The sequence below is a fragment of the Sciurus vulgaris genome, assembly GCF_902686455.1.
Source record: "Sciurus vulgaris genome assembly, chromosome: 2".
NCBI lineage: Eukaryota > Metazoa > Chordata > Mammalia > Rodentia > Sciuridae > Sciurus > Sciurus vulgaris.
Window position 1 is genome coordinate 23,592,368 of NC_136462.1, and position 24,081 is coordinate 23,616,448.

The following is a 24,081-nucleotide window of genomic DNA, read 5'->3' on the forward strand; positions in this document are numbered from 1 at the left end:
ACCAACATCTATTATTATTTGTCTTCTTGATAACAGCCATTACTAGCAGCTCAATTCACAATAGTTAGATTGTGGAACCAACCTAGATGCCCTTCAACAGATGAATGGATAAAGAAACTGTGGTATATATACACAATGGAATATTATTCAGCCATAAAGAAGAAGAATATTATGGCATTTGCAGATAAATGGATGGATCTGGAGACTATCATGCTAAATGAAATAAGCCAATCCCAAAAAACCAAAGGCTGAATGTTTTCCCTGATAAGTGGAGAATGATATATAATGGAGGTTGTGGGGATGGGGGTAAGAGAAGAATGGAGGAATTTAGATTACGTAGAGGGAAATGAGAGGGAGGAGCGGGTATGAAAATGGTGGAAAGGGACAGACATCCTTACCCTATGTACATGTATGATTATGTGAATGGCATGAGTCTACATCTTGCACAACCATAGAAACGAAAAGAGGTACCCCATTTGTGTACAATGAATCAAAATGCAGACTGTGAAAATAAAAAAAATAATAATTAAAAAAATAAAGAGTCTTGTTCTGAATTGTAAACCTCCTCTGAGCAAGTGCCCAGTGTGGCAGACCTCACTCTTGTGGCAACCTTCTCCGTGGAGGAAGCTGTGCTGTGCTGCAGACTCTGGAGCAGTCATTTACCTCGTACTGGACCCGCACTTCGGGTGGCTCTGGGTGATACCAATGATCTTCAAATGCTTTCAATCTCACGTGTTTGTAAGTATAAATTCTTAGAGCGTATAGTTCTAATATATGAATATTTATGAGCTCTATACACGTGTCAGTGTAATACTGTAGCATGCATCTTATAAAACACACCAAATATACATTTGAAAAAGTTCTGCTAAAGACAAAATAAGGAACATTTAAATTTTTTCACTAAAGTGAAAACATGTTATCAAATATGCTTCATTAATCTTGAAAACAATTTTAAAATGCTTTCTGATATGGCTGTTTTAAGTCTGCTTCGAATTTGGTTTATTTTAGTTTTGGTGTAAATAGTTGTCTTAGTCAAAAAAGCTACCACATAAAGACAAGTTGCATGCAAGTGGAATAAAGCAACTGTGGGTGCACTCATAAACAAAGAGTCTCATCTTTCCATCCAATTCAGTAAATATATGTTCTTAAGGAAGTGCATATCCTCTGAAGACAATCAGTTGTTTCGGCAAATTGATTTGAGTGTGTGTGTCATTTTCTTATTTTATACGCATGGATTTAAAAACCATTGCAACTCGGTAAACCTATCGCCATAACAAACTACTACAGATGGAGTTGCTTAAACAATGCAAATCCATTTTCTTACAGCTCTGGAGGCTGGAAGCCTGAGATCAAGGTATCAGTAGGGTTCAATTTCCTTGGCTTGCAGATGGCTGCAATCCCTACATGATTTTTCCCTAAGCTTTTCTGGTGTCTCTCTGTTTTCCCTAATTTCGTCTTGTAAATGTATGAGCCAGATTGGATTAGGGTTGTATCCAACACCCTCATCTTAATTTAATTATCTTTCTAAAGATCCTGTCTCCAAATACGGTTCCATTCAAAGGCACTGGAGGTTAAGGCTTTGACGTTTGAATTTTAGGGGGACACAATTCAGCCCGTACAAACTTATAATTGAAAGATTTTAAAAACAATTAAAATTCTGTTTCTGATTAATAAAAAAGATTTTATGGTATCCATCACTGTCATCAGGAAAGCCACAAAACATGAAAATGTTTCTAAACACCTATTTCTAAAGGCTCTCTCCAAAATACTGGATTCTTTAGAAAGCAATAACTTTCCTCATTCACTGGAGAAATCACCTTTATCTTGAAGATGCAGATAAAGATGTGATCCAGATTTTAAAAAGTACCGACAAAAACTTGTTACAGAAAAAGGTTAACAGTCCCCCACCCCATTCTTTGTATAAAAAAGAAAAAAATAATGCATTTAAGTACTTTGCTGTCCATGAAGCACTTTGCTATGACTCCCCACATGGCAGTTTTTAAGAGAATAGGACCACAAACCCCCTTAAATGGGTGCATTTCACCCAAAGGAAAAAAGATTGTGAAAGGGGAAAGGATAAAGGTGCCAAGTCCTCAGGACTGGGATCATGCTCTCTTCTCTGGGGAGCACTGATTCTCTACCTGACACCAGAGGGTCATCAATCATCTGTACAAAACATATTCATGGAACTTCATTTGTTCTTATTTTTAAAGCACAAGTAAAACATTTGTTCACATCCCCAACAGGTTGTCTTCTGCATCTCTAGATGCTGTGTTCTACTCTGGGGAGGACTAGGCTAGATGCTCAGTGATAAGATTCTAAACTAAGGCAAAACTAAGGGGCTGAAGAAGACAGCAAAGATAAAGAGGCTCAAGGGAAACGATTGACAGAACTTGGTCACTGACTGCTTGGGGGGCTGTCAGTCAGAAGAAATGCACAATAGATAAGTTTGACAGCTATTTTAGAAGAGGTTTATATCCCATCTTTCCTAATGATTGAAGTTCTTTCAGTTATGAATCAAACTATCATTTATATTCTGCCAGTTTTGTGCAGGGCATATCCATGTGCATTTTCTCTGCAAAGACTACAGTGCCTTCCACCTATTTGTAGAACTCATACCTCAGAATTCTGCAAACAGTAGCTACTCCACAAATAGAAACTCCATGAACAGCCACACCAAGGTGGCTGCCTGACCAGGTATCAGAAGAGCATGCAGGGTCTCAGGACCTTCTGAATCTCAAAGAACAAGGACTTTCTTCCAAGAGGTAGCCTGTGAGTCAGGCAGAAAAATGTTAGTAGAAGCCTTAGCCGGATAAGAACATTCTCTACCCTTGAACCTCAGTGCCTCCTCATCTTGTTTCCAGAAAAAGTAAAGGAAACAAACAAACACTAAAACATTCATCTATAGGTCTTACTCACAGTAGGGTTGGTCCACTGTATACTCCTCCAAATGCATCTTTGTCAATCACTGTCAGGTATTTATTCTTGTTTAGATAACTAGAGAGTGAGAGACAGAGGAAAAGAGAATCAATTAGGTGAATTTAAACAATTAGTGCAAATACCAAAATAAAATGTGACCATGACTCCCTAGCTGCATACTGTTTTTACTTTGCCTTCTTTTACCTCAAGCGAAGTATTCTATGCTTCAATTGTTCAATGTTTGTACACATTAATTACGCAGAAGTTTTTCAAAATGAGCATAATTTTTTTATTTAGCTTTTATTTTTTTTATTGTAAACAAATGGGATACATGTTGTTTCTCTGTTTGTACATGGCGTAAAGGCGTACCATTTGTGTAATCATAAATTTACATAGGGTAATGTTGTTTGATTCATTCTGTTATTTTTTCCCTTCCCCCCACCCCTCCCACCCCTCTTTTCCCTCTATATAGTCCTTCCTTCCTCCATTCTTGCCCCCCTCCCTAACCCTAACTCTAACCCTAACACTAACCCCTCCCTCCCCCCATTATGTGTCATCATCCACTTATTAGCGATATCATTCGTCCTTTGTTTTTTTGAGATTGGCTTATCTCACTTAGCATGATATTCTCCAATTTCATCCATTTGCCTGCAAATGCCATAATTTTAACATTCTTTATGGCTGAGTAATATTCCATTATATATATATATATATATAATGGCTATTGTGAATTGAGTAGCTATGAACATTGATGTGGCTGCATCATTGTAGTATGCTGATTTTAAGTCCTTTGGGTATAGGCCAAGGAGTGGGATAGCTGGGTCAAATGGTGGTTCCATTCCAAGTTTTCTAAGAAATCTTCACACTGCTTTCCAGAGTGGCTGCACTAATTTGCAGCCCCACCGGCAATGTATGAGTGTACTTTTCTCTCCACATCCTCGCCAACACCTCTTGTTGCTTGTGTTCTTGATAATCGCCATTCTAATGGGGTGAGATGGAATCTTAGGGTTTTGATTTGTATTTCTCTTATTACTAGAGATGTTGAACATTTTTCCATATATTTGTTGATTGCTTGTAGATCTTCTTCTGTGAAGTGTCTATTCATTTCCTTAGCCCATTTGTCGATTGGATTATTTGTATTCTTGGTGTAAAGTTTTTTGAGTTCTTTATAGATTCTGGAGATTAGCGCTCTATCTGAAGTATGATTGGCAAAGATATTCTCCCACTCTGTAGGCTCTCTCTTCACATTGCTGATAGTTTCCTTTGCTGAGAGAAAGCTTTTTAGTTTGAATCTATCCCAGTTATTGATTCTTGCTTTTATTTCTTGTGCTATGGGAGTCCTGTTAAGGAAGTCTGATTCTAAGCCGACAGGTTGAAGATTTGGACCTACTTTTTCTTCTATAATCTGCAGGGTCTCTGGTCTGATTCCGAGGTCTTTAATCCATTTTGAGTTTAGTTTCGTGCATGGTGAGAGATATGGGTTTAGTTTCATTCTGTTGCATATGGATTTCCAATTCTCCCAGCACCAAAATGAGCATAATTAAGATCTAGTTCACATATCTAAATTTTATTAAAATTGCTTAAATTTTCTATTTTCCTGTGCATTGGCAATTATGTTTTTAATCCTCTTCAATAACAACGGACTTAAATTTTGTTTCTCAGTATTGGTCAATATTCCAATTTATTTTTGAAGACAGGACTTAAACTAGGAATGTAATGGAAGTGGTGAAGGTGGTGAGTGGTGACAGGGAATGTCAGAGATCCAAATCTTTGAGCAAATTTGCAAGATTTAGCAAATAAAAATACAGGATGCCAGTATAATTTGAATTTCAGATAAACAATGAATAATATTTTAGTATAAATATTCTCCATGCAATTTTTGAAACATTCTTGCATTTAAAAAGTTATCTGTTGTTTATTTGAAGTTCATATTTAATCGAATGGCCTGTATTTTTTTGACAATACAATTTTGGGAGTTGTACTGTGGGGGTTGTTTAGGCAGATAAAATTACAGCATATACCTTCCATGGAAGGGATTTGATGGGCTCATTGATCTTCCCAGTTTGAAACACATTGGGTATTTGAGGGTGTAATTTTTTTTAAAGCAAATTGTCACAAAGTGTTTTTTTTTTCCACAAAGTGGTTTTGAAACATGTTTCCTCCAAATGAATAAAAGCTTCCAAGGATTTTGAAAATGACTTCCCCCACCCCAGCTTTTTTAGAGAATAAAATTGTCTTCTTACAATTGATCCTAATTCATGCATTTTAAACAACTCACAGGGCTAGAGCTATGGCTCAGTGGTAGAATACTTGCCCATCATGGGCAAGCCCCTGGGTTTGCTCTCCAGTTGTACCAGCCAAGCGCTGAGTGGGGGCAGCTTGACACAAATGAATAGAGCGGAGACCATGAGTGGGTCTGTTTTGATCCAGATAATGCTTCCACTTATTGTACTGATGGAGTTTGCTCTGCAAGACACAAAATTCCCAAGGATGAAAGTCAATAGTAATGTGGCAAGAGGACTTTGGTCAGAATTCTTCTCCACAGACCTCTCAGAGAAAATTGCCTCCAGTTAATTGAATTCAGGTGGCTCTTCCTTGTGGTAGTGGGGATAAGAAGAGTTTTATCAAGCAGCAAAGCTGAAGAAGTCTTCCCCTTCTGGGAAGGATAAGGGATTAACCAAATAAAAAGTAAGTAAGTACTGAGACTCCACACAATGAGGTCTTACAAATTGTATATCTTTTTGAGTCTTTCAATTTCTCTCTCTCTCTCTCTGTCTTTTTCTCTTTGTGTGTGAACTATGCTGGGGATTAAAGCTAGGGCATCACACATACTAGGCAGGTGCTCTACCACTAGCTACATCCCCAGCCCTCATTTTTTTCTTAAATAAAGTCAAGAACTACCTAACCTAAAACAGTCATCACCCGTTTGCCTCCATTCATCTTCATTTCCTTCACAGCATTATCAAAATTATCTGTAATTACCTGCTTTATTCATTTGTTTACTTGTTTATTGTCTCTTCCCAACCAGAATCAAAGTTCTATGTCATAGTCATTTCTGAATACCTAGTGTTAAGTTCAATACCTCCTTAACTATTATTGGAAGAAAATTATGAATGAGTGAATAAATAAATCAATACATCTTCCTCCAAGATAGTGAGATGGGTGATGTGAATTCTGAGGTGATGTGTGATTATTTTAAAGAAAAAACAATAGAGAATGAAAGATTAGATGACTTAGCATGTGATGTGGTCAGTTGGCCAATATCAACTTTCTTGATGGCAGTAATTGTTGAAGGAGCTGGTTTACAAAGGGTTTGATCCAAACATGGCCTCTTCAGGTAGTGGTGAGACACCTAACTTCTAGAGTGTGTTAGTTAGCTTTCCATGATTATAACAAAATACCTGAGAAAAATCAACTTAAGAAGAGAAAAGCTTATTTTGACTGACAGTTTTGGAGGGTTCAAGTCCATGTCATTTGGCCCCATTGCTTTTGGGCCTATGGAAAGGCAGTACATCATGGCAGGAGCACATGGTGGAGGAAGAGATTCACTTCCCGGTAGCTCATAGCCAGAGAGGAAGAAGGGCGTCCCAATATCCATTTCAAGGGCACATCCCTAATGACTTAACTTCCTCCCACTAGATTTCACCTCTTAAGGGTTCTACCAACCTCCAATAGCACCAAACTGAGAACCAAGCCTTTAACACATGGGTTTTGGTGGACATTCCACATCCAATGCACTGATCTTGCTCAGTGCCTTGTTAAGTCTGACATGGAGAGAGGTCATTAATATCATACATGTTCAAAGACCTAAGATACTAAAGCAGCCAATCTGTGCTTTCCCAATGTATTACTGTCATGTAAAGCTCCAGTCATGGTCCCCACTTGATCATAGTTTGATTCCTTCAACCCACTACATTAATCATGATCTTTTGGTTAGTGATAACTGGAGTGGGCAAGAGCCATCTTGGAGAAAAGAACAACTGGAGAGAAAATCTTGAACTGTGCGATTTTGTAAAAAGACAACTAAACTCAGCATAACAGCCACACTGGCTTACAACTCTTTTTGTATCCTTTGGACCATGCAGCTTTCAGATCACATTTTGTTCCCAGACTGTTGAATATCAAGCAAGAGCCAGTGAGCTCATTTCAGTTTTTCCTCTTCATCTCCGACTGTTGCAAGTGAAAACCAGCTTACTCTAATCATCAGAAATTATTGTAAAACTAAATTATTGCTTGTCCAAATCTGCAGTGTTTTCATCTGATATTTAATACCTCCCTGAGGATAATGAGAATGGTTGATAAGCTTTGCAGTTTACCAGAAAGGCTGCAGAAGACCTCAAACTGGGAAAGCCAGCCAGAGTAGAGGAGGGGAGAAGGAGGATGCAGAGGGGATGCAGCCAACTTGAATAGGGGTGAACTGATCTCACAGGAGGCTGTGTTCTCTAAACCCAGTGTGGTCGCCAGGTACTCAACCTCTTTGAGATAATTAGGTGCTTAAAAACGTAACCATCACTCTGCTTTTGGTAATTTTAAGGGTTGCCTCATTTGGCTTTTAAGTTTGGGTTCAAATTTCTCCTCCCCACTTCCAACTGAAGCTGAGGGAATGGGGTGAGGAAATACAAATGCAGAAGGCTTAACATCCGGGAAGGAAGTGCTTCCATCAGCCCTGTTGATCACATGACATTTTCTAGGAATGTCAGTCTAGTGAAGTGGATTCCTTGATCATGACTTATCCTCATTTCTCTGCAGTCCCTAGTCTATAAATGACTTTGGCAAGCTAATCACAAATCTTAGTAGGTTAGATGGGAACCTATTCTAGACAATTATTTTATAGGGGATGATAATTAAAACTATCCCTTGCAAGGAGAAGAGGAACATCAGTGAACTTAAAAGAGTGTAGGAAGACTTGTTGTAAGAAATGAAAGATTTCTTGAAAGTCGAGGTTTCTAAACGTAAGTACTGAGTAGGGCTTATGCATAAAGAATTGATATTTCCTTTAAAACTAGGAGAGAAGACTGGGGATGTAGCTCAGTGGGAGAGCACTTGTCTAGCATGCACAAGGCCCTGAGATCAATCCCCAGAACTGCAAATAAATAAAGAAAAGTAAGAGAAGCTACTATAGTTGTGTGTGTTCAATTGTTCTTCATTGTTTGTTTGGGGGGGCACTTATGTCTCTGAGGAATTGTTGAAAATGATGAATTTCTTCATAAGAGATGTCATATTTTCCATATAGGGGTTTAGGAAGCCCTGCCCTGATTTAAGATTATGTATTTCATAATAGTTAGGGAAGAATGTTGTAGTCAGGAAAAAGGAAGCAGTCAGTAATGAATAGGGGGAAAATATAAAATTCACAAACTCACTATTACTTGTGTAGTATACCTATGAGGGCATGGTCTCCATTAGACTTACTCTTAGTACATAGTAGTTATTCAGTAGAAACTTGCTGGATGAATAAATCAAAGTCCATTTTCTGGGCAACTCAAAGACAGGGGTACCCTCTATGTGCCTCTATCTTCTCTTCCATGGATCACCAAGGAACTGATGATTCGTGGTAAGAGAAGAGTATGACACTGTGATAAGAATATTTGGTTGCAAATTGTTGAGCTTTGCTCTCTGAGAAGTTTTAGGATATACTTCAGCTCCAAGATGGAATTCTGACCTGTATCTCTGCATTCCTTTTTGAAGAAACTTGGGCTGGCACCTGCTAGTGTTGTGAGACTCTCAGGGGAACACTTTTTTGGGGAGCTGTATTTCTTTCCCATGACTCCAGTTATTCAGAAAATTATAGGAATCCCCTGCCTGGCTCTCATGTTAGTCTAGAGAGAAGCTGGGTTGCTCTACGGAAATGCTTTTGGTTGCAGAAGTCTGGGACACCTGCTTATAAACAGTAACAGGTGAGAAAGTGCTAAAGATTTCAACACACAGAGGCAAAAGCCAGCACTGGAGCACATCCTACAAGCTGTTGAAATACTTAAACCATGAGAAATAATAGTCTGCTTAATCTTATAATCTTCTCTATCATCTTTTCCCAGTGCTCCAAGCTGTGGTCTTTGACTCCTAACCAGTTGATGTGTGATACTAATCAGTACCCTAATTGTGTTGATTTCTCTGTTCATCATGATTAGTGTCTTGCTCGGTTCTTGGCACATCCAAATGGTATTTTCCCTCCTGCCTAAATGTTTATTGTCAAATGGTAGCTAGTCACTAGAGTTTGACAACAAAAAAAATACAATATAGAGAACCAGACAATGTTTGAGAAGGAACACACATCCACACAGATTGTGGAGAGAGAGAAGATGAAAAAGAGATTCCAAAGAATGGACACGTGACTTAACTGGCAACCAAGAGCAGTTCAACTTCTTCTGAGCAAGGATACTTGCATTTATTATTAATTTCACATTTGAGTGATGACAACATGCTTGGCTCCATGTAAAATCACAAGACAATGTGCTTTTACACATCTGCCATGATTTTCACAAACTTCTGACTAATTACTCAACTGCGGTTAAAGCACCAGTGCTTGTACTCAGTGTGGAATCTGCCCAATTTGGCTGCAGCAGTACTATTATTCAGTTACGCTCAAACATGGGTGTAAATGAGGTCAAACCTGCTAGTTTCAGCAAACTGGCATGAGGAAGATAATGGGGAATGATTGCTCTTTTGGAAGACAAATTATTTAAATTAGGACCTACAGATATCTGAGCATACTTCTGGAGAAATGACCAAATTGCTAACTTTTTTTGTGCAGTCCTTGAAACCCATTAGGGTGATTATAGAAGACTGAGTTGTGTACCTAGTTTGAAAACACAAGACACATGGAGAACAGAAGCAACACACAGTAAATATTATTTCATGATTACTATGGACGTGCAATCTTGATTTCCTTTACCTATGACTCAATCTTCCTCTTCCTTTGATGGCAGAGCTCCTTAAAATGACCATTAGCTTTGTTATACATTATTCTACATGACACTTTTGTTGATGTACTTAAATCTAGGAAAGAACAAGTTTTCATCAACTAGGAATCAGAAACTTAGGACAGGACGATGAATGGCTGGAACATAGTTTTATGATAGAAGCAGAGTTTCCAGTTGGATCCACAATACTCATTGGAAAAAGAGATCATTGTTTTCTATTATGATTGGATCTGAACTCTTAACCCTGAAATATTTTCATCCAGATACTTCTTATCTTTAGCCCAGGCTTGCTCTTTCACCCTTACCAGGAATTGAGAGAAATAGATGCATATTTGGCCACAAATGACCATCTTCACTGAATACCTTTATTTAGAGCCAAGGTCTGCAAACTATGACCCTCCAGTCACATCTTGGTTTTCACCAGTTTTTATAAACTGGTGAAACGATTTTATTGAAACACAGCCGCTTTCATTCGTTTATGTATTATTTACTGTTGCTTTTACACACTGACAGCAGAGGTGAGAAGGTGCAACTGAGACCATATGTTCTACAAAGCCCAAAGTGTTTGCTATCTTGGCCCTTTCCAGAAAAAGTTTACTAATCCCCTAGTCTGGAGTTTTTAAAAATCAAGAAAATGATCTTTAACTAAGAAATATTATGTTAAGGAAATTTATCAAAAATACACTAATTTCTTTCCCATGTTTCAGGGAGAGTTGCAGTGAGTAGAACCCACTGTAAGTTAAGCTGCCAGTGAGCTAAGGACCATTGTCAATCCACCAGCCAACTCCCTCACAGAGCCTATGAGGGAACTCGAGGAGCAAACTGGTGGGAAGGCAGGCTCTGCATATCCACTTCCTAGGTTTAGTTTTAGTGCATTGTTGGATAATCCAAAAGTTCTTACTAGTTAGAATCTCTACAGGCTACCTCTTGAACATATCTTGTTAAATTTGAGTAGGTCACCAATGGCCAATGGTATGATAAGTCCTGCTTATGTTATGAACTTTGCATAAACCCCCAAAAGGACAGGGGGTTTGGACGTGCTTTCAGATAGCTGAACACATGGAGGTTCCTGGACAGTGGCATACCCCAAGAAGACAGGCAAGCTCTGTACCCCTCCACATGCTCTGCCCTATTAATATCCTCCATCTGGATGTTCCTTTCCATATCTTTTAATGTAAGTAAAGAGTTTCCCAGAGTTATATGAGTTGCTGTAGCAAATTAATTGAACAGAAGAGAGAGAGTTGGAAACCCCAATTCATAGCCTCTTGGGCAGAAATGAACGTCACATCTTGGGACTTGTGATTATCATCTGAAGTATGGGCAAACTTGTAGGACTGAGCTCGTAGCCTCTGGGATCTGATGCTGTCTTCAGAAGTGAATCCTGACGATAGTGTCAGAATTGAATTAACAGAGCATCCAGCTCATGTCTGCTGTAGAATTTAGCACTTAGTGGAGAGAAATCCCCTCATATACTGGTAACTAGAAGTGAAACATTCTATATTAAATTGTGTCTAGGAAAAACACTCTATTTTTTTTTCTTTCTCTTAGAAGTACTATTCCCCAAAAAGTGCTCCAAGGAGTAACACACCAAAGAGATGCTACTGGAGCCAAGAGCCACCTGAGTGGCTCTGCACCCTCCCCTGGATACTGAATTCAGACTGTCCCATTGGAAGATCTAAAAATCATCTGTATACTTTGTTCAACCTTATAAGATCCTTAGTTAACTTTTTTAAAGTAACATTCATTAACTTGATATGAAAATGAAGTTCAAGGAACAAAATTTGGGAAATGTTTCCAAGTCCTACAATCTCTTCTTTTATTACAAAGGTTGGAGAGAAGATAGACAAAAATCATTGCTCCCTTTTTAGTTTCCCCATCTTTTCAATAGAAAATGTCTCTAAAAGTGTTTGCTATGCTATAGCTAACTTTATGGCCAAAACCATAAAAGGGAGTATGCTAGTTCTAGAAGACTCCTTTTGAAAAATCTCTTGAAGTCGTTGCAGAGTTCTCTAAACATGACCAGGATGCCAATCATGAATAGGAGTCAGATGCTTTGAAATGAAGTGGTTACTATACAAGAACCCACCTCAACCTAAACTCTAAATTTAATTACTTTCACTATCCCAGACTATTTATCCAGTTGTCTCCACAGAGACTTCTTTTTGAAGCTTCTTGAGTGGGTGGTCTTCCTGCATTGGTACAGTCAGATCTTCACCGACAGTGACACCATTGCTTGGCGTGATTGTCATTTGAGACTTCTCTTGATTATGCCCCAAGTTTTGAGTTGAGTCCTTTATCTTACATGGTCTCATTCTTTCTATGTGCAAGATATTTTAACTTCTGTATTAATGCTTTTGCTTGACTGAGCTAAGAAGTCTAAATCATCTTCAGGGCTAAGAAAAAGAAGCAGTGGCTGGAGAAGTTGGGTATCCATTGCTTTGGTCATGGCTGGTAGGTCAATAGTGATGCAACCCAGCAGAGACCAGGGAAAACAATCCTAAACTAGGGTACTCAGGTCCCAGCTTTGGTACAGCCACTAGACTAACAAATTTCAAAAACCATTTTTTTAAAAAAAGTCATGTGACCTCTTTGGGCTTCATTCTCTTGATGTGTAAAATGTGAAAATTAGACAAGAAGATTGACAGCATATTCCCCAGTGATTCTTGACTTTGACTCCACATTGGATTCCCCTGGGGAGATTTAAAACTCCCTACTGGCCTGGCTATATCCAGAATGCCTGGTGACAAAACCAAGGCATCAGTGCTTTCAAAACTCCTAGGAGGGTTCCAATTCGTATCCATATTGAGAACCACTGCTCCATAGACTTTAAAGTCTGAATTTTATACCCATGTCTTTGTCCTTAAAAATAACTGGGAATGTTGGAGGACCATCCTTTCCAATGACTAAATATAGCAGGATAAAGAAGTAAACAATTTGAAGATTACAGCCTTATCTTGGACTTTAAAATCCTTTGCTTGTGAAAATTTGAGAAATTGACCACTCTCTATCCAAGGTTTTGGATCCTTTTTTTCATCTAGCATTCTGGAAAAGCGGTTTTGGGTCAGGCAACAGTCAGCTGAATACACTGAACTCAGGAGCCACATTCCCAGCTTCAATCTTCCTGGTTGAGAGTGTTGTCAGTATCACAACCCATGCCCTTGCTAATGTGGTTTTTCTGTTGTCTCAGTGCTAAACGCTCATTTTTCTCATTTATTTATTTATTTTTAATTGATATTTCATAGATTTGCATTAAGATGGAGTCACTGTGGTATATTTATACTTGCACATAGTGTAATTTTGTCAAATTCATTCCATATTTCTTCTTGTTTCCCATCCCTCCTACCCTTCCCTCCTCCTCAATCATCTCTTTTTAAAGTACGTTTTTAGTTGTGGATGGACATAATATTTTATTCATTTATTTTTATGTTGTGCTGAGGATCAAACCAAGCACCTCACGTGTGCCAGGCAAGCGCTCCACCACTGAGCTACAGTTCCATCCTCAGTCTTCTCCTCCTCCACTGATTTTTCCTCTATCCTTATATCTCATCTCCCCCATTTTGTTCCCTTTACTTTGTTGTAGCTTCCACATAAGAGGGGAAACCCTCAACCCTTGATTTTCTGAGACTGGCTTATTTCACTTAGCCAGATGTTCTCCAGTTCCATCCATTTACCAGCAAATGCCATAATTTCTTTCTTTTTTTTTTTTTACTTAAAAAAATTTATTCTTTTTAGATATACATGAAACTATAGTGTATTTTGACGTGTTGTACAATGTGGAGTGTAACTTATTCGAGTGAGGATCCCATTCTTGTGATTATACATGATGTGGAGTTTCACTGGTCATACATTCATATATGAATATAGGAAAGTTATGCTTGATTCATTCTGTCTATCCTATTCCCATGCCTGTCCCTTCCCTTCATTCCCCTTTGTCTAATCCCAATGAACTTCTATTCTTCCCTCCCCCACCTATTGTGAGTCAGCATCCATATATCAGAGAGAACATTCGAACTTTGGTTTTTTGGGGATTGGCTTATTTCACTTGGCATGATAGTCTCCAGTTCCATTCATTTACCAGCAAATGGGATAATTTCATTCTTCATTTTGGTTGAGTAATATTCCATTGTGTATATTACCATATTTTCTCTATTCATTCATCTGTTGAAGGGCAACTGAGCTGATCTCAGATCTTGGCTATTGTGAATTCCATTGCTATAAACATTGATGTGGCTGTATCACTATAGTTTGCTGATTTTAGTTCTTTTGGATAAATACAGAGGAGTGGGCTAGCTGGGTCTCTTAATGCCCTCTATATCTAGAATAGTATGTCAATCTTCTGAAATCTTTAAACCCTTAGTATTGACAAATTATCTTAAGAGGTCCTAATCCTCCATAGAAAATTTGGATTAAGAAGACCATTTCCCTAAGGGTCATGGCTTTCAAGGAACAACTGAACCAAAAAAGACAATATTTGGTGAGTTTTGTGTAATATTAAAAACAAATGCTAATAACTAGAAAACCATGGGGGAAGTCTAGAGAAAACCATTCCTTTATCTCTTTGCAAGCAAGAAGGCAAGTGTTTTTGGATGATTAGCGTCAAGTTATTTTCTGAGATGCATATTTGGTATTGGGTACATTTCTCCCTAATGTACTTGGATCTGTCATATTGCTGCCCCTGAGTTGACCCCACAGAGCACTCTGTCCTCTGTAATGAGGGAGCACTTTGCTTTTATCTTCATCTTGCCAGTGGACAACATGGTGCCTGGCACATCACAAGTGTTCAATAAATACATTGAGAAGTAAATGAAGGATTGCATGCGATTAGTACAATAAAGTTAAGATGGAAGGAGGGTCTCTCAAAATTTGTGAATAAGTTTGATGTATAAGTGTTCATGTTACTCTACCAAGTCTTTTAAAACATCCCCTATAATTATGTATTTTACAAACAACGAAAATCAACCCTAATAACACCCCCCTGCCAGACATGGAGAGAATTACCTCTAACTCCTCCTTTGATAAAGACTAGTAGACTCCCCTTCAAACAGAACTCAGAGAGCCTTGCCTAAGTTTAATGACTTCAGGATGTTTTACCATTTATCTTTTAAAACTGGAATCATTCCAGAACATGCCATTTAACCACCAAAACACCAATGGAATCACTTAATCTGTACATTTTATGGTCATCCTCCTCCTCCCTCTCCCTCTCCCCTTCCTTCTCCCCTCAAGGTCCCCGTCCTCCTCCTTTTTCTTTGTGGTACTGGGAATTAAAACCAGAAGTTTGCTACCTCTGAGCTACATTCCCAGCCCTTTCTAAAATTTTTTTGTTTTTTAATTTGAGTTAGAGTCTCTCTAAGTTGCTGAGGCTGGCCTTAAACTTGGGATCCTCCATCTCAGCATCTCCAGGAGCTGAGACTGCCTGTGTACACCACTGCACTCAGCTATAAGTATATTATTTTTCATCCAGGTTACTGTGCATGGTTGTGCAGTTTATGTACTTCACTCTTGATACTCAAAGTGTGGTCCACAGATGCAGCTTCAGCATCACCTGGGAGTTTGTTAAAAATATGGAATTGCAGTCTTCCACAGAACTGCTAAGTCAGAAATATGTATTTTAACAAGATCTCAGGAAGTTTGTATGCCCAATAAGATTTGAAAGACACTGTACTACACAATAGATTCAGAGTTAAAAGTCTTTCAAATTTGGCAATGATCATTTCTGGAATGCAAAAAACAAAAACAAAAACAAAAAAAAACTATGTATAAATTGTTCAAAGGGGAAATGACAGAATTACAAAAGTGAGTAAGTAGCAAAACACTATAAGAAATGTGCAGGTAAGTTTGGAAATAAAATCCAGAACATCTGGAACTGAAAAAAATATATATGATTATCATAGAAATAGAAGTTTTATAAAATAAACCCAAGATCTGCTGCTTGCAGTTTCAGCTGATTTGGGCATTATTTGATATTCATTAGAAAAGGAAGCATTGGATATGGGTTTTTAGTTATTTCTGAGTGAATCAAACAGAAAGTGACATCTTTCTCCAAAACATGTCAAAAAGGACTGAGAGAGAAATTTTGTTTTTCGAACTACTTTGGGCTTACATAAGGTACCTTTTCCCTCATGAACATAGGAGATGAATATTTACCTGCACACACACACACACCCCTACAGAGTAATAAGGTGACACCATGTTCCTCCATTTTATTGAGGATAAAGCCTTTGGGATTTAGAATTCAAGCCAATGTTAAATGTCTACTTCAGCTGACCCTCGTCAGATTCCCTGACATTATTTCCAAGTGTTGGTCACACAAACTGAAGTTTCTCCAATAGGACATATTCCTTAGCAAATTCTGACCCACTGGAGAGTCCTTCTGGGATTGGGGGTGGGGGAGGGTGGGAGTTTTCAGGGCTACACTTGACTTACACAGCATCCAGTTTCGTCCCATTGAAAGCATGTTCTTGGATTGTAGTAAAGCCATTGTTGTACAGTTTCCTATAATCAATACATATAGAAAAATTAATGACCTATGAGAGGTTTGCTGGGCCTTTTCTGAACGTTTGGGCTTCATTTCTTCTTCAGTTCCATGCCAGAAATATGCATAAAGAGTTAGTCTCACATGTACCCCACAGGGAAACTTCACACTATGTCTTATTCAGGATAAAAAATAGTATTTTCCAGTTTAAAACTCATTCTCCAAACTCTGCTGTTAGTAAATAAGCTTTTTCTCAGAAGTAGATTCATTCTGAAGAACAAAGGCTTGCAAAAGGATTTTTGTTTTAAATATTCACATACTCAGGGGAAACAAAATTCCAGGTAACAGTTAACCCAGCGTCAATAGTGGAGGCAAAACTGCGGATTTTTAAGATAAACACTGAAAGATATTCATGTGAACACATAGATTCTCTTTTTTTCCATTCAAGATGTTATTTCACATTTGTATTTTATCTGTTTACCCTCAGAGCTTACCACAGATTAAACACTTCATGGTTGTGGGCTGAATTAAACTGAACTTCATAGACAACTTTAAGAAAGTAGATCGACCCACCCATTCTATGGAAATTTTAATGTCTTGTTGCCATGTTTCTGCAACTGATTAATTAATACGTTGATTATGGGGGACCAGTATGGGATGTTACCACCTCCATGTCCAGTGAGGTCACCAAGATATGGAGGTGGACTTGCCAAAAACACAGTAGTCTAGAACTGTCAGTCATCAGGATCCTGACCTCAAATACAATTCTTTCTATCCACCTTCTCTGCAGAAGGACCCCAGCCTTGGGAACTCTGGGATATGTGGGTGTTACTGGTGGTTGTTGGCTTGAGGATAAGAGAAGAGAGCCATGACCACAATCAGGGACAGCTGGTGGCAACTCCTAGAGACAGTCGTAGGGGAACTTGGAAAAAGATGGTAATCTGCCACATGTAAACTCTGGTAATGCATTAAGAGGCACACAGGAGACTTCAAATTTGGAACTAGACCTGGTTCTGTCACTTAAGAGCTGGGTGATCCTGAGAATTTCTCAAACTGTCTTACCCTCAGTCTCTAAAAATAAGATAATAATTCCTGATCAAAAAGTTGTTAAGAAGATCAAATCACTCTATACTAAACCCAGTAAAGGACACTTATGAGATAATCACATTAAAAGGAATATCCTAAAACTTGCATTTATCTTATATAATTGTGGGGAACTGAGAAATAATCTCATGGTTTTATTGTTGTTTATTTTGTTTTAAGTAATTACACAGTGAGTTTAATTTTAGTTACTTATGTGTCCTGGGCAAGGACAGTAAGACGTACCCCAGGGACACAAGTACAGAGAAAGTTTGAATGAATAACTTAATTTTTTCTGAACTACAGCTCTTTTACCAAAACATGAAAATTATGCATTTTTATTTCACCAGACTTCATTGAAAATTCTGGATATTTAAAATGTTCTTTGTTTATATTACAGAGATTAAATAAACTCCATGGACAAGTAGGCACTGAAAAAGGAAAGGAGGAAAGAAAGAAAAGAAAGGAAAGAAAGAAAAAGAAAGAAAGAAAGAAAAAAAGAAAGAAAGAAAGAAAGAAAGAAAGAAAGGAAGGAAGGAAGGAAGGAAGGAAGGAAGGAAGGAAGGAAGGAAGGAAGGAAGGAAGGAAGGAAGGAAGGAAAGAGAGGGGGGGAGAGAGAGAGAGAGAGAGAGAGAGAGAGAAAGAAAGAAAGAAAGAAAGAAAGAAAGAGAGAGAGAAATGAATTACAAACTTTGACAAACTCTGTCCTACCAGGAATATAGGCACAGACTATACTGTTAGATATGCCTCCTTTCATCTTTACAGTTCTTTGAAAATGACCTTCAAAGAAGAAAGGACTTCTGCAGCAATGTAAAAATGGTCATACAAAAAGATAATGGACAACCTATGCCATTCCCACCTCTGTATTCAGGAAATATTCTGTTCCCTGCTCAGATGTTTATAAAACGGGCCTCATGCAGGGTGGGAACAGTGAGTACCTTTCATTTGAGAGGGCTGCTTGGGATATGAGGTCCTTAGGAAATAGGTGTCAAAAGGGAAAGGCAACATTCTGTAAAGAAGTTAAGAATATTAGAGTTTAACTGAGATGGGTGCTAAATGATACAATACAGACCCTTACAAAGAAGAAAAGTTGCCTTGAGGTTTCGAGTCAAGAGCCCAGGTCCTTTCTGTTCTGTCAAAAGAAATTGTCTTGTCTTTTCAAAAGTATTATTCCCGGAGTGTGAGGAGAAGGATTAGCTGAAATGCTCCATTGTGCACAGATTTCCAGCAGTGGAGTTAAGTTCAGAGAACCCAAACTGATATATTTGAATGGCTTGGAAAAAAGCCCCTTAGAAAAGTTCTGGAGGCTTGGATAAGTTTTTATGGGGAGCATTTGACTCTGGTTTGTATTTGATGGAGAACTCAAGACTACAGATGAGCAGAAACAGGAAGATTGGGTGATAATTCAAGATAAACCCCACACCAGACCTGAACTTGGGCAGTGGCATTGAAAACAGAAGGGATGCACATAGGTGGCCTCAACTCTACTTTCTGACTAATACGAAGAGAGAGGACCATCTACCAGCATGGAGAATTAACTTATCTTGTATACCTCTATTAGATCTTCTCCAATAGAGAATTCTGTGACTATCCCAGATTAAGCATCTGCTTTTGAACAGCTACAGAGCGCAACCCGTCCAAGCTCTGGTAAAACAATGATGTATAGCAGCACAGTGTTTTCTATTTAACATCATCTTACCGGAGCCCAATGAGTTTGCCACTACTGAGTGAAAGTGTGACTGCAAAGCATGTCACCACCCTCTAACTCGGTGACCTAGGAAAAGTCACCTAAATTTGCTCTACAGTTTCTTCCTCTGTTGAATAGGGATACTTGAATACAGAATACTATGTCACTACAGGCTAAATCTAGTCTACTTTTTCAGGAAATAAAATTTTATTGGAATACAGACATGCCCAATAATTTATGTATGCTCTTTTGCCTCAGGATGGCAGAGTTGAGCAGTTGCTACAAGGCCATGTGATCTATAAAGCCTAACTGACCCTTTCCAGAAAAAAGAAAGAAAAAAAATTTTTTTAAAAAGCACTGCTATAAGGGAATACCCTTGTTTTATTTCCTAATCCTGTTTGGAAATAAAAGTAACAATGGAATCTGTCTACAGTGTACCATGTCACATGGCAATATGCTTATTTAATTACATGGAACCCTCTGTAGAATATAGAGTAGACATTACAAGGTACTATATGACTCTGGGTGGTCTATAAAATTATGACAGTGGCCCAAAACAAAAATCAGTTGTTGGCAAGAGTGAAACTGGCAATACTCACAGTGTTAAGGTTTCATTGCACAGTCCCTGAAATGCATTTACAGGGATTGAAGTCATGTAAGGGTTGTCCGTAATTTCACTGCAACAGAAAGGGACAAGAACACTTGAGAAAAAAAAATGCTTTCTTCCTGGAAATGGACTTCTATTACACATATGCAGGTTAAAGAACCTTACAGCTTAGTCTTGTTTACTGTTAAGTTTCATTGACCCTTTTTAACCACCAGTGGATCACCAATCAGGTTAAGAGCTGTCCTAGAAGGACATGAATTCTGAGCCTGGAGTGTGTAGGGAGCAAGCAAGTTTTGGTGTGAGCTGAGGTCCCCAACTTACTTCTATCAAAGGAAACAAAAGGACTTCACAGACTTCTGACCTTGCCTCATTTGTCCATAGCAACTAGTCTTCTATGGGAGAAAGGAATCAATGGATTTCACTTCATGACTATTACAAAATGTCCTCTTACTTCAAAAACTCTGCGAGGCAGATGTTCTGGAGAACCTTTCTACACCTGTCTAGTTTCTGGAAGATGGTTGAGCTTTTCTGTAGCAAAGAAACATGGCCAATTTTTTTTTTCCTGGAAAACCCCCAAAAGTTTGACTTATCACTCCACATTTTGCTGATTCTGTAGTCAAACTCAACTTGTGCAATTCTCTCTGAATTATGTCTTTTACTTCTATACAATTTGGTAAGCTGATTGATACGTGTTACAGGTTTTGGAACAGAACACAAGGCTGCTAATCAAAGTAGTCTGAGCATCATTCCCGATTGTTCCATGGGACTCTGATGGGACAAAAATCACTTATGTTTTTTATTCCTCAGTTTCTTCATTTGACAAATAGAAAAATCATAATTTCCTTTTATGCTTTGTCAGGTAGTGGAGTGAAGCAAATGTGATGCATGGGAAAAGTGTTGAAAAGCTATTTAAAAACACTATTAAAAATAAAGTATCATTGTGATCATTAATTTTTCCCTCTACTCAATCATTTCCTTTGGCAAACATTCTATAATTTCTCCCACTTAAAAACAAAATCATTTCTACCAATATGCTCCAACTATGGTGACATCTCCTGTCCTTTTTAATAATAAAACTTCTCCAGAGTTTGTTATCATCACTCTTTCTCACTCTTCCCCTCCTGTCCTCTCTTGTGCATTGGCACAGCGGAAGCTCCCACCCAACTTTCCTGCCCCTGTCACTTCACAGGAACTCTTCTTGTCAGACTCACCACTGACCCACGTTACTGAACCCAATGGCCATTTTCCAACCCTTCCTTGCTTTATCTACCAGTGTAGTCACAATGGATCCCTGCTTCCTCCTTGAAACAATTACTTCACTTGACTTTGACAGCCCCCAAGACTGCACCCTAGTTCTTGACAGTGACAAACAAAAATATGCCAGATGCTGCACGTCGTATATACTTACAGTATAAAGAACACATCAGTGGAATGAACTTTGGTCAGGTCTGGGAATATTCGAAGTCCAGTGTTGAAAATGCCACTAAATTACATGAAAGAAGAACAGGATTTTAGATTTTAAAAAATTAACAGAGGTAGTAGAATAACATCAGTCTGGAGTCAAATCTTAACTCTTCCATTTAATATCTGAGTGAATATTGGCAAATTCTAGTCATGGGATGAGATGATATTCCTTCAGGACACAATAATTTAATCCAGGGTCAATACATCTGTTTTGCTTAGGCTACTTTGGATATTGTTTTGACCCAGTGAGATTCCTGGAAATAGGAAATTGGGTTTCTTCCCTTTGTGCGTGCGTGCGTGTGTGTGTGTGCACACACGTGTATATGTGCGTGAGAGAGAGAGAGAGAGAGAGATAGAGATAGAGAGAGAGAGAGAGAGATCCGTATTTTGATTGGAAGACATTATGTGTGTGTATATTGTGGGGGGATAAAAGGAGGATAGAAGAGGAACACATGATTACCCAACACCAAGTCAGTATTCCTCTTTCAAATTCTATGTTTTACTGCATTATTATTCTGCTAAGAATGACTTTCCTTCAGCAGTAACCTGGGAGTACATTTGCACTAGTACCATTTTAGAAACATGTCCAAAAACAGAGGAAATTTTCAAAGACAATGTCTTCTAAAGTTGGGTCATCAAGGCAAAAATGTCAGGATTAAAAGACATGCTTAAAATAGCATGAACACAACAGCTCTCAGGCTCCCGATCCCACCAGATTTAGTTTGTTCGACATTTATTGCAGCTATTCGAATGTAGCTAGTGGAAGTAGAAATTTTTTTTTGAGAGGTTCGGGGCATGTGATGAGATCTAGAGGCTACCCATTAGATCTTTAGAGACCATCTCATAGAAAAAAAATACAAAACCCTGTAGTTTCACTGATACAGCTTGAAAAGCAAATTCAGACTCATCTCCTTCTCTAGTGGAAGGCATAGGATTTGAAGAGGTGGCAGGAACCAGAGGCCTCAAAATGAGCAAATGGAACATTCCAGATAACAAAGAAGAGAAACAATGTCCCATGAGTTAACGAGGTGTATCTGAAGTACAATAAACCAACTAGTTCAATTGCAATCGGGGTTCATGTAAAAGAACCGGGGAATATATGGCCAAAGAGTCAAACGGAGGACACCCAGTAGAGGGCGGGAAATGCCAGATTAAAGAAACTTTTGACTTCTCTTCACTTCGAAACCCTGAACAAGCCCTTCTCCTGAGGTCTCCTCTGATTACCTGATTGGTTAGCATTCAAAGCCCATTACAGGAGTGATTGCCATGTTCCATAGATCTCATTGCTATCCAGATATCTTTTCAATTACACATCTTTTTTATTTATTTATTTATTTTGAGCATAAAAGAGTAGGATTTATTCAAGTAAGAAGAAAAGAGACAGCACTCCCACAGGGCAAGAGGGCACCTTATGGGGTTGCCACTCGCATGTACCAGGCAAGGGCCTATGTAGCCACCGGGAAGGGGCATCGATCAATACCAATTACACAGTTTATCACTAGGAAACCGCTCCTGTTTTTCTGGGAATTCCCTCTCCAAGCTCTTCACCAGGAACTGTTTTTAGCTCCCAGAAGGAGCCATGAGGTTCCATGCCTCTGTGCCTTTATCATGCTGCTGCTCATTTGTATTTCTCGTCTATACTTCCTTCTTTTCCTGCGTAAGTTCTACTCATCCTTGAAGATTCTCTCATGAAATAGCTATAGGTGTACACTTTAATTTTAAAATCCTGGATGGAAAAGAACTGATAGGTTAATAGTGATTATTTCTGGGCTTAGAGATGAGTCCCTTTTAGGGATTTTTCTGATTTTTATAATGTGCATAAGCAGGAGAGAAGTTTCTTTTAGCCAGTTTCGAGAGGGCCTAAGCTCATAAATAGAAATCCACTAAATGCATTTTTATTGAGAACCTATTCTGTGCTAGGCAATAAAGATGCAACAGAGAACAAAAATGTTGTGATCTCTTCCCTCATTGAGCTTACAGTCAGCTCACAATACATTGTCAGGCCACAGAACCCCCTCCCCTCCAAAAAAGAAAAGAAAAAAGAAAAAAGCAGTAAGTGGTTGTCCCTTTCTCTTTCATTTTTGTCCTCTAATCTCAAGAGATTCAATTTTATCCTCTGTGACCTTTTTTGTGTGAGTTCTGTGTAACAGTCACTCTAATATTGTTTTAATACCCTTTCTAAACAAAATTGACCAATTTGCTCTCCGGAGTTTGTTTTGTCCTGTGATACTGAATTCAAAGGCTGCATATATGTAAGAGCATTTACTCCCTCACATCTCTTGGAGCAGGTGTCTGATCCGAGAACCATGCACTGATTCTTTGAATGGCTTTTATATATGTGAACCATTTCAGCTGAGACCTTGCTTAATGGGAAGGGGTGGAAAGAAAGTCACAAGAAACATTTCAATCCAAACCCTAAATTTATGAAAATGACCTCAGAGTACAAAATCCTAGGAGGATTCCTGGAAGACAAGAGCATTAAAATCCTCAAAAAAAAAAAAAAATGCGAATGAGAAGAGAGTTAGGACTTACAGGAACTTGAGGAGGGGGAGCTCTCTCAGGGCATCAGGATCTATGAAAGTTAAGCTTCTGGTGTTCCGAATTTCTCTGCAAAAGTTACAAAGAAAACAGTCACCATATACATTCACTTCTGTTTTTACCAAAGATAAAACAACATAAACCAGCTTTAACAAATGGTCCATGAGAAGGATATGCATCCATGTGGCACTTCAGGGATATTACTCTCAGAAATTAGTCCCATTACCATCAGACCACTCTAAGTTCTTCTAGGGACACACAGGCTGTTCAGTCCTCTTGCTTCATGGACTTGGTCTTCATCCATTTGCATTTATGGACCACCTTGCTCTCAATTGTAGTATCAGAGGGCTTTTTTTTTTTTTTAAACGTATATTTAGATAGAAAAGTAAAACCT

General features: G+C 38.5%; 1 protein-coding gene across 3 annotated transcripts in view; it reads right to left on the reverse strand.

The window, feature by feature from the left end:
• Nucleotides 1-24,081, reverse strand: part of TSHR (thyroid stimulating hormone receptor) — a 156,767-nt gene that overhangs the window by 23,289 nt on the left and 109,397 nt on the right. For all 3 annotated transcript variants that reach the window (XM_079128060.1, XM_079128059.1, XM_079128058.1), the window contains 5 exons: nt 23,682-23,756; nt 21,094-21,168; nt 19,678-19,755; nt 16,263-16,331; nt 2,920-2,997 (listed from right to left, as the gene is read on the reverse strand). In XM_079128060.1, the coding sequence (XP_078984186.1) occupies nt 2,920-2,997; nt 16,263-16,331; nt 19,678-19,755; nt 21,094-21,168; nt 23,682-23,756 (375 nt within the window). The remainder of the gene's footprint in view (nt 1-2,919; nt 2,998-16,262; nt 16,332-19,677; nt 19,756-21,093; nt 21,169-23,681; nt 23,757-24,081) is intronic.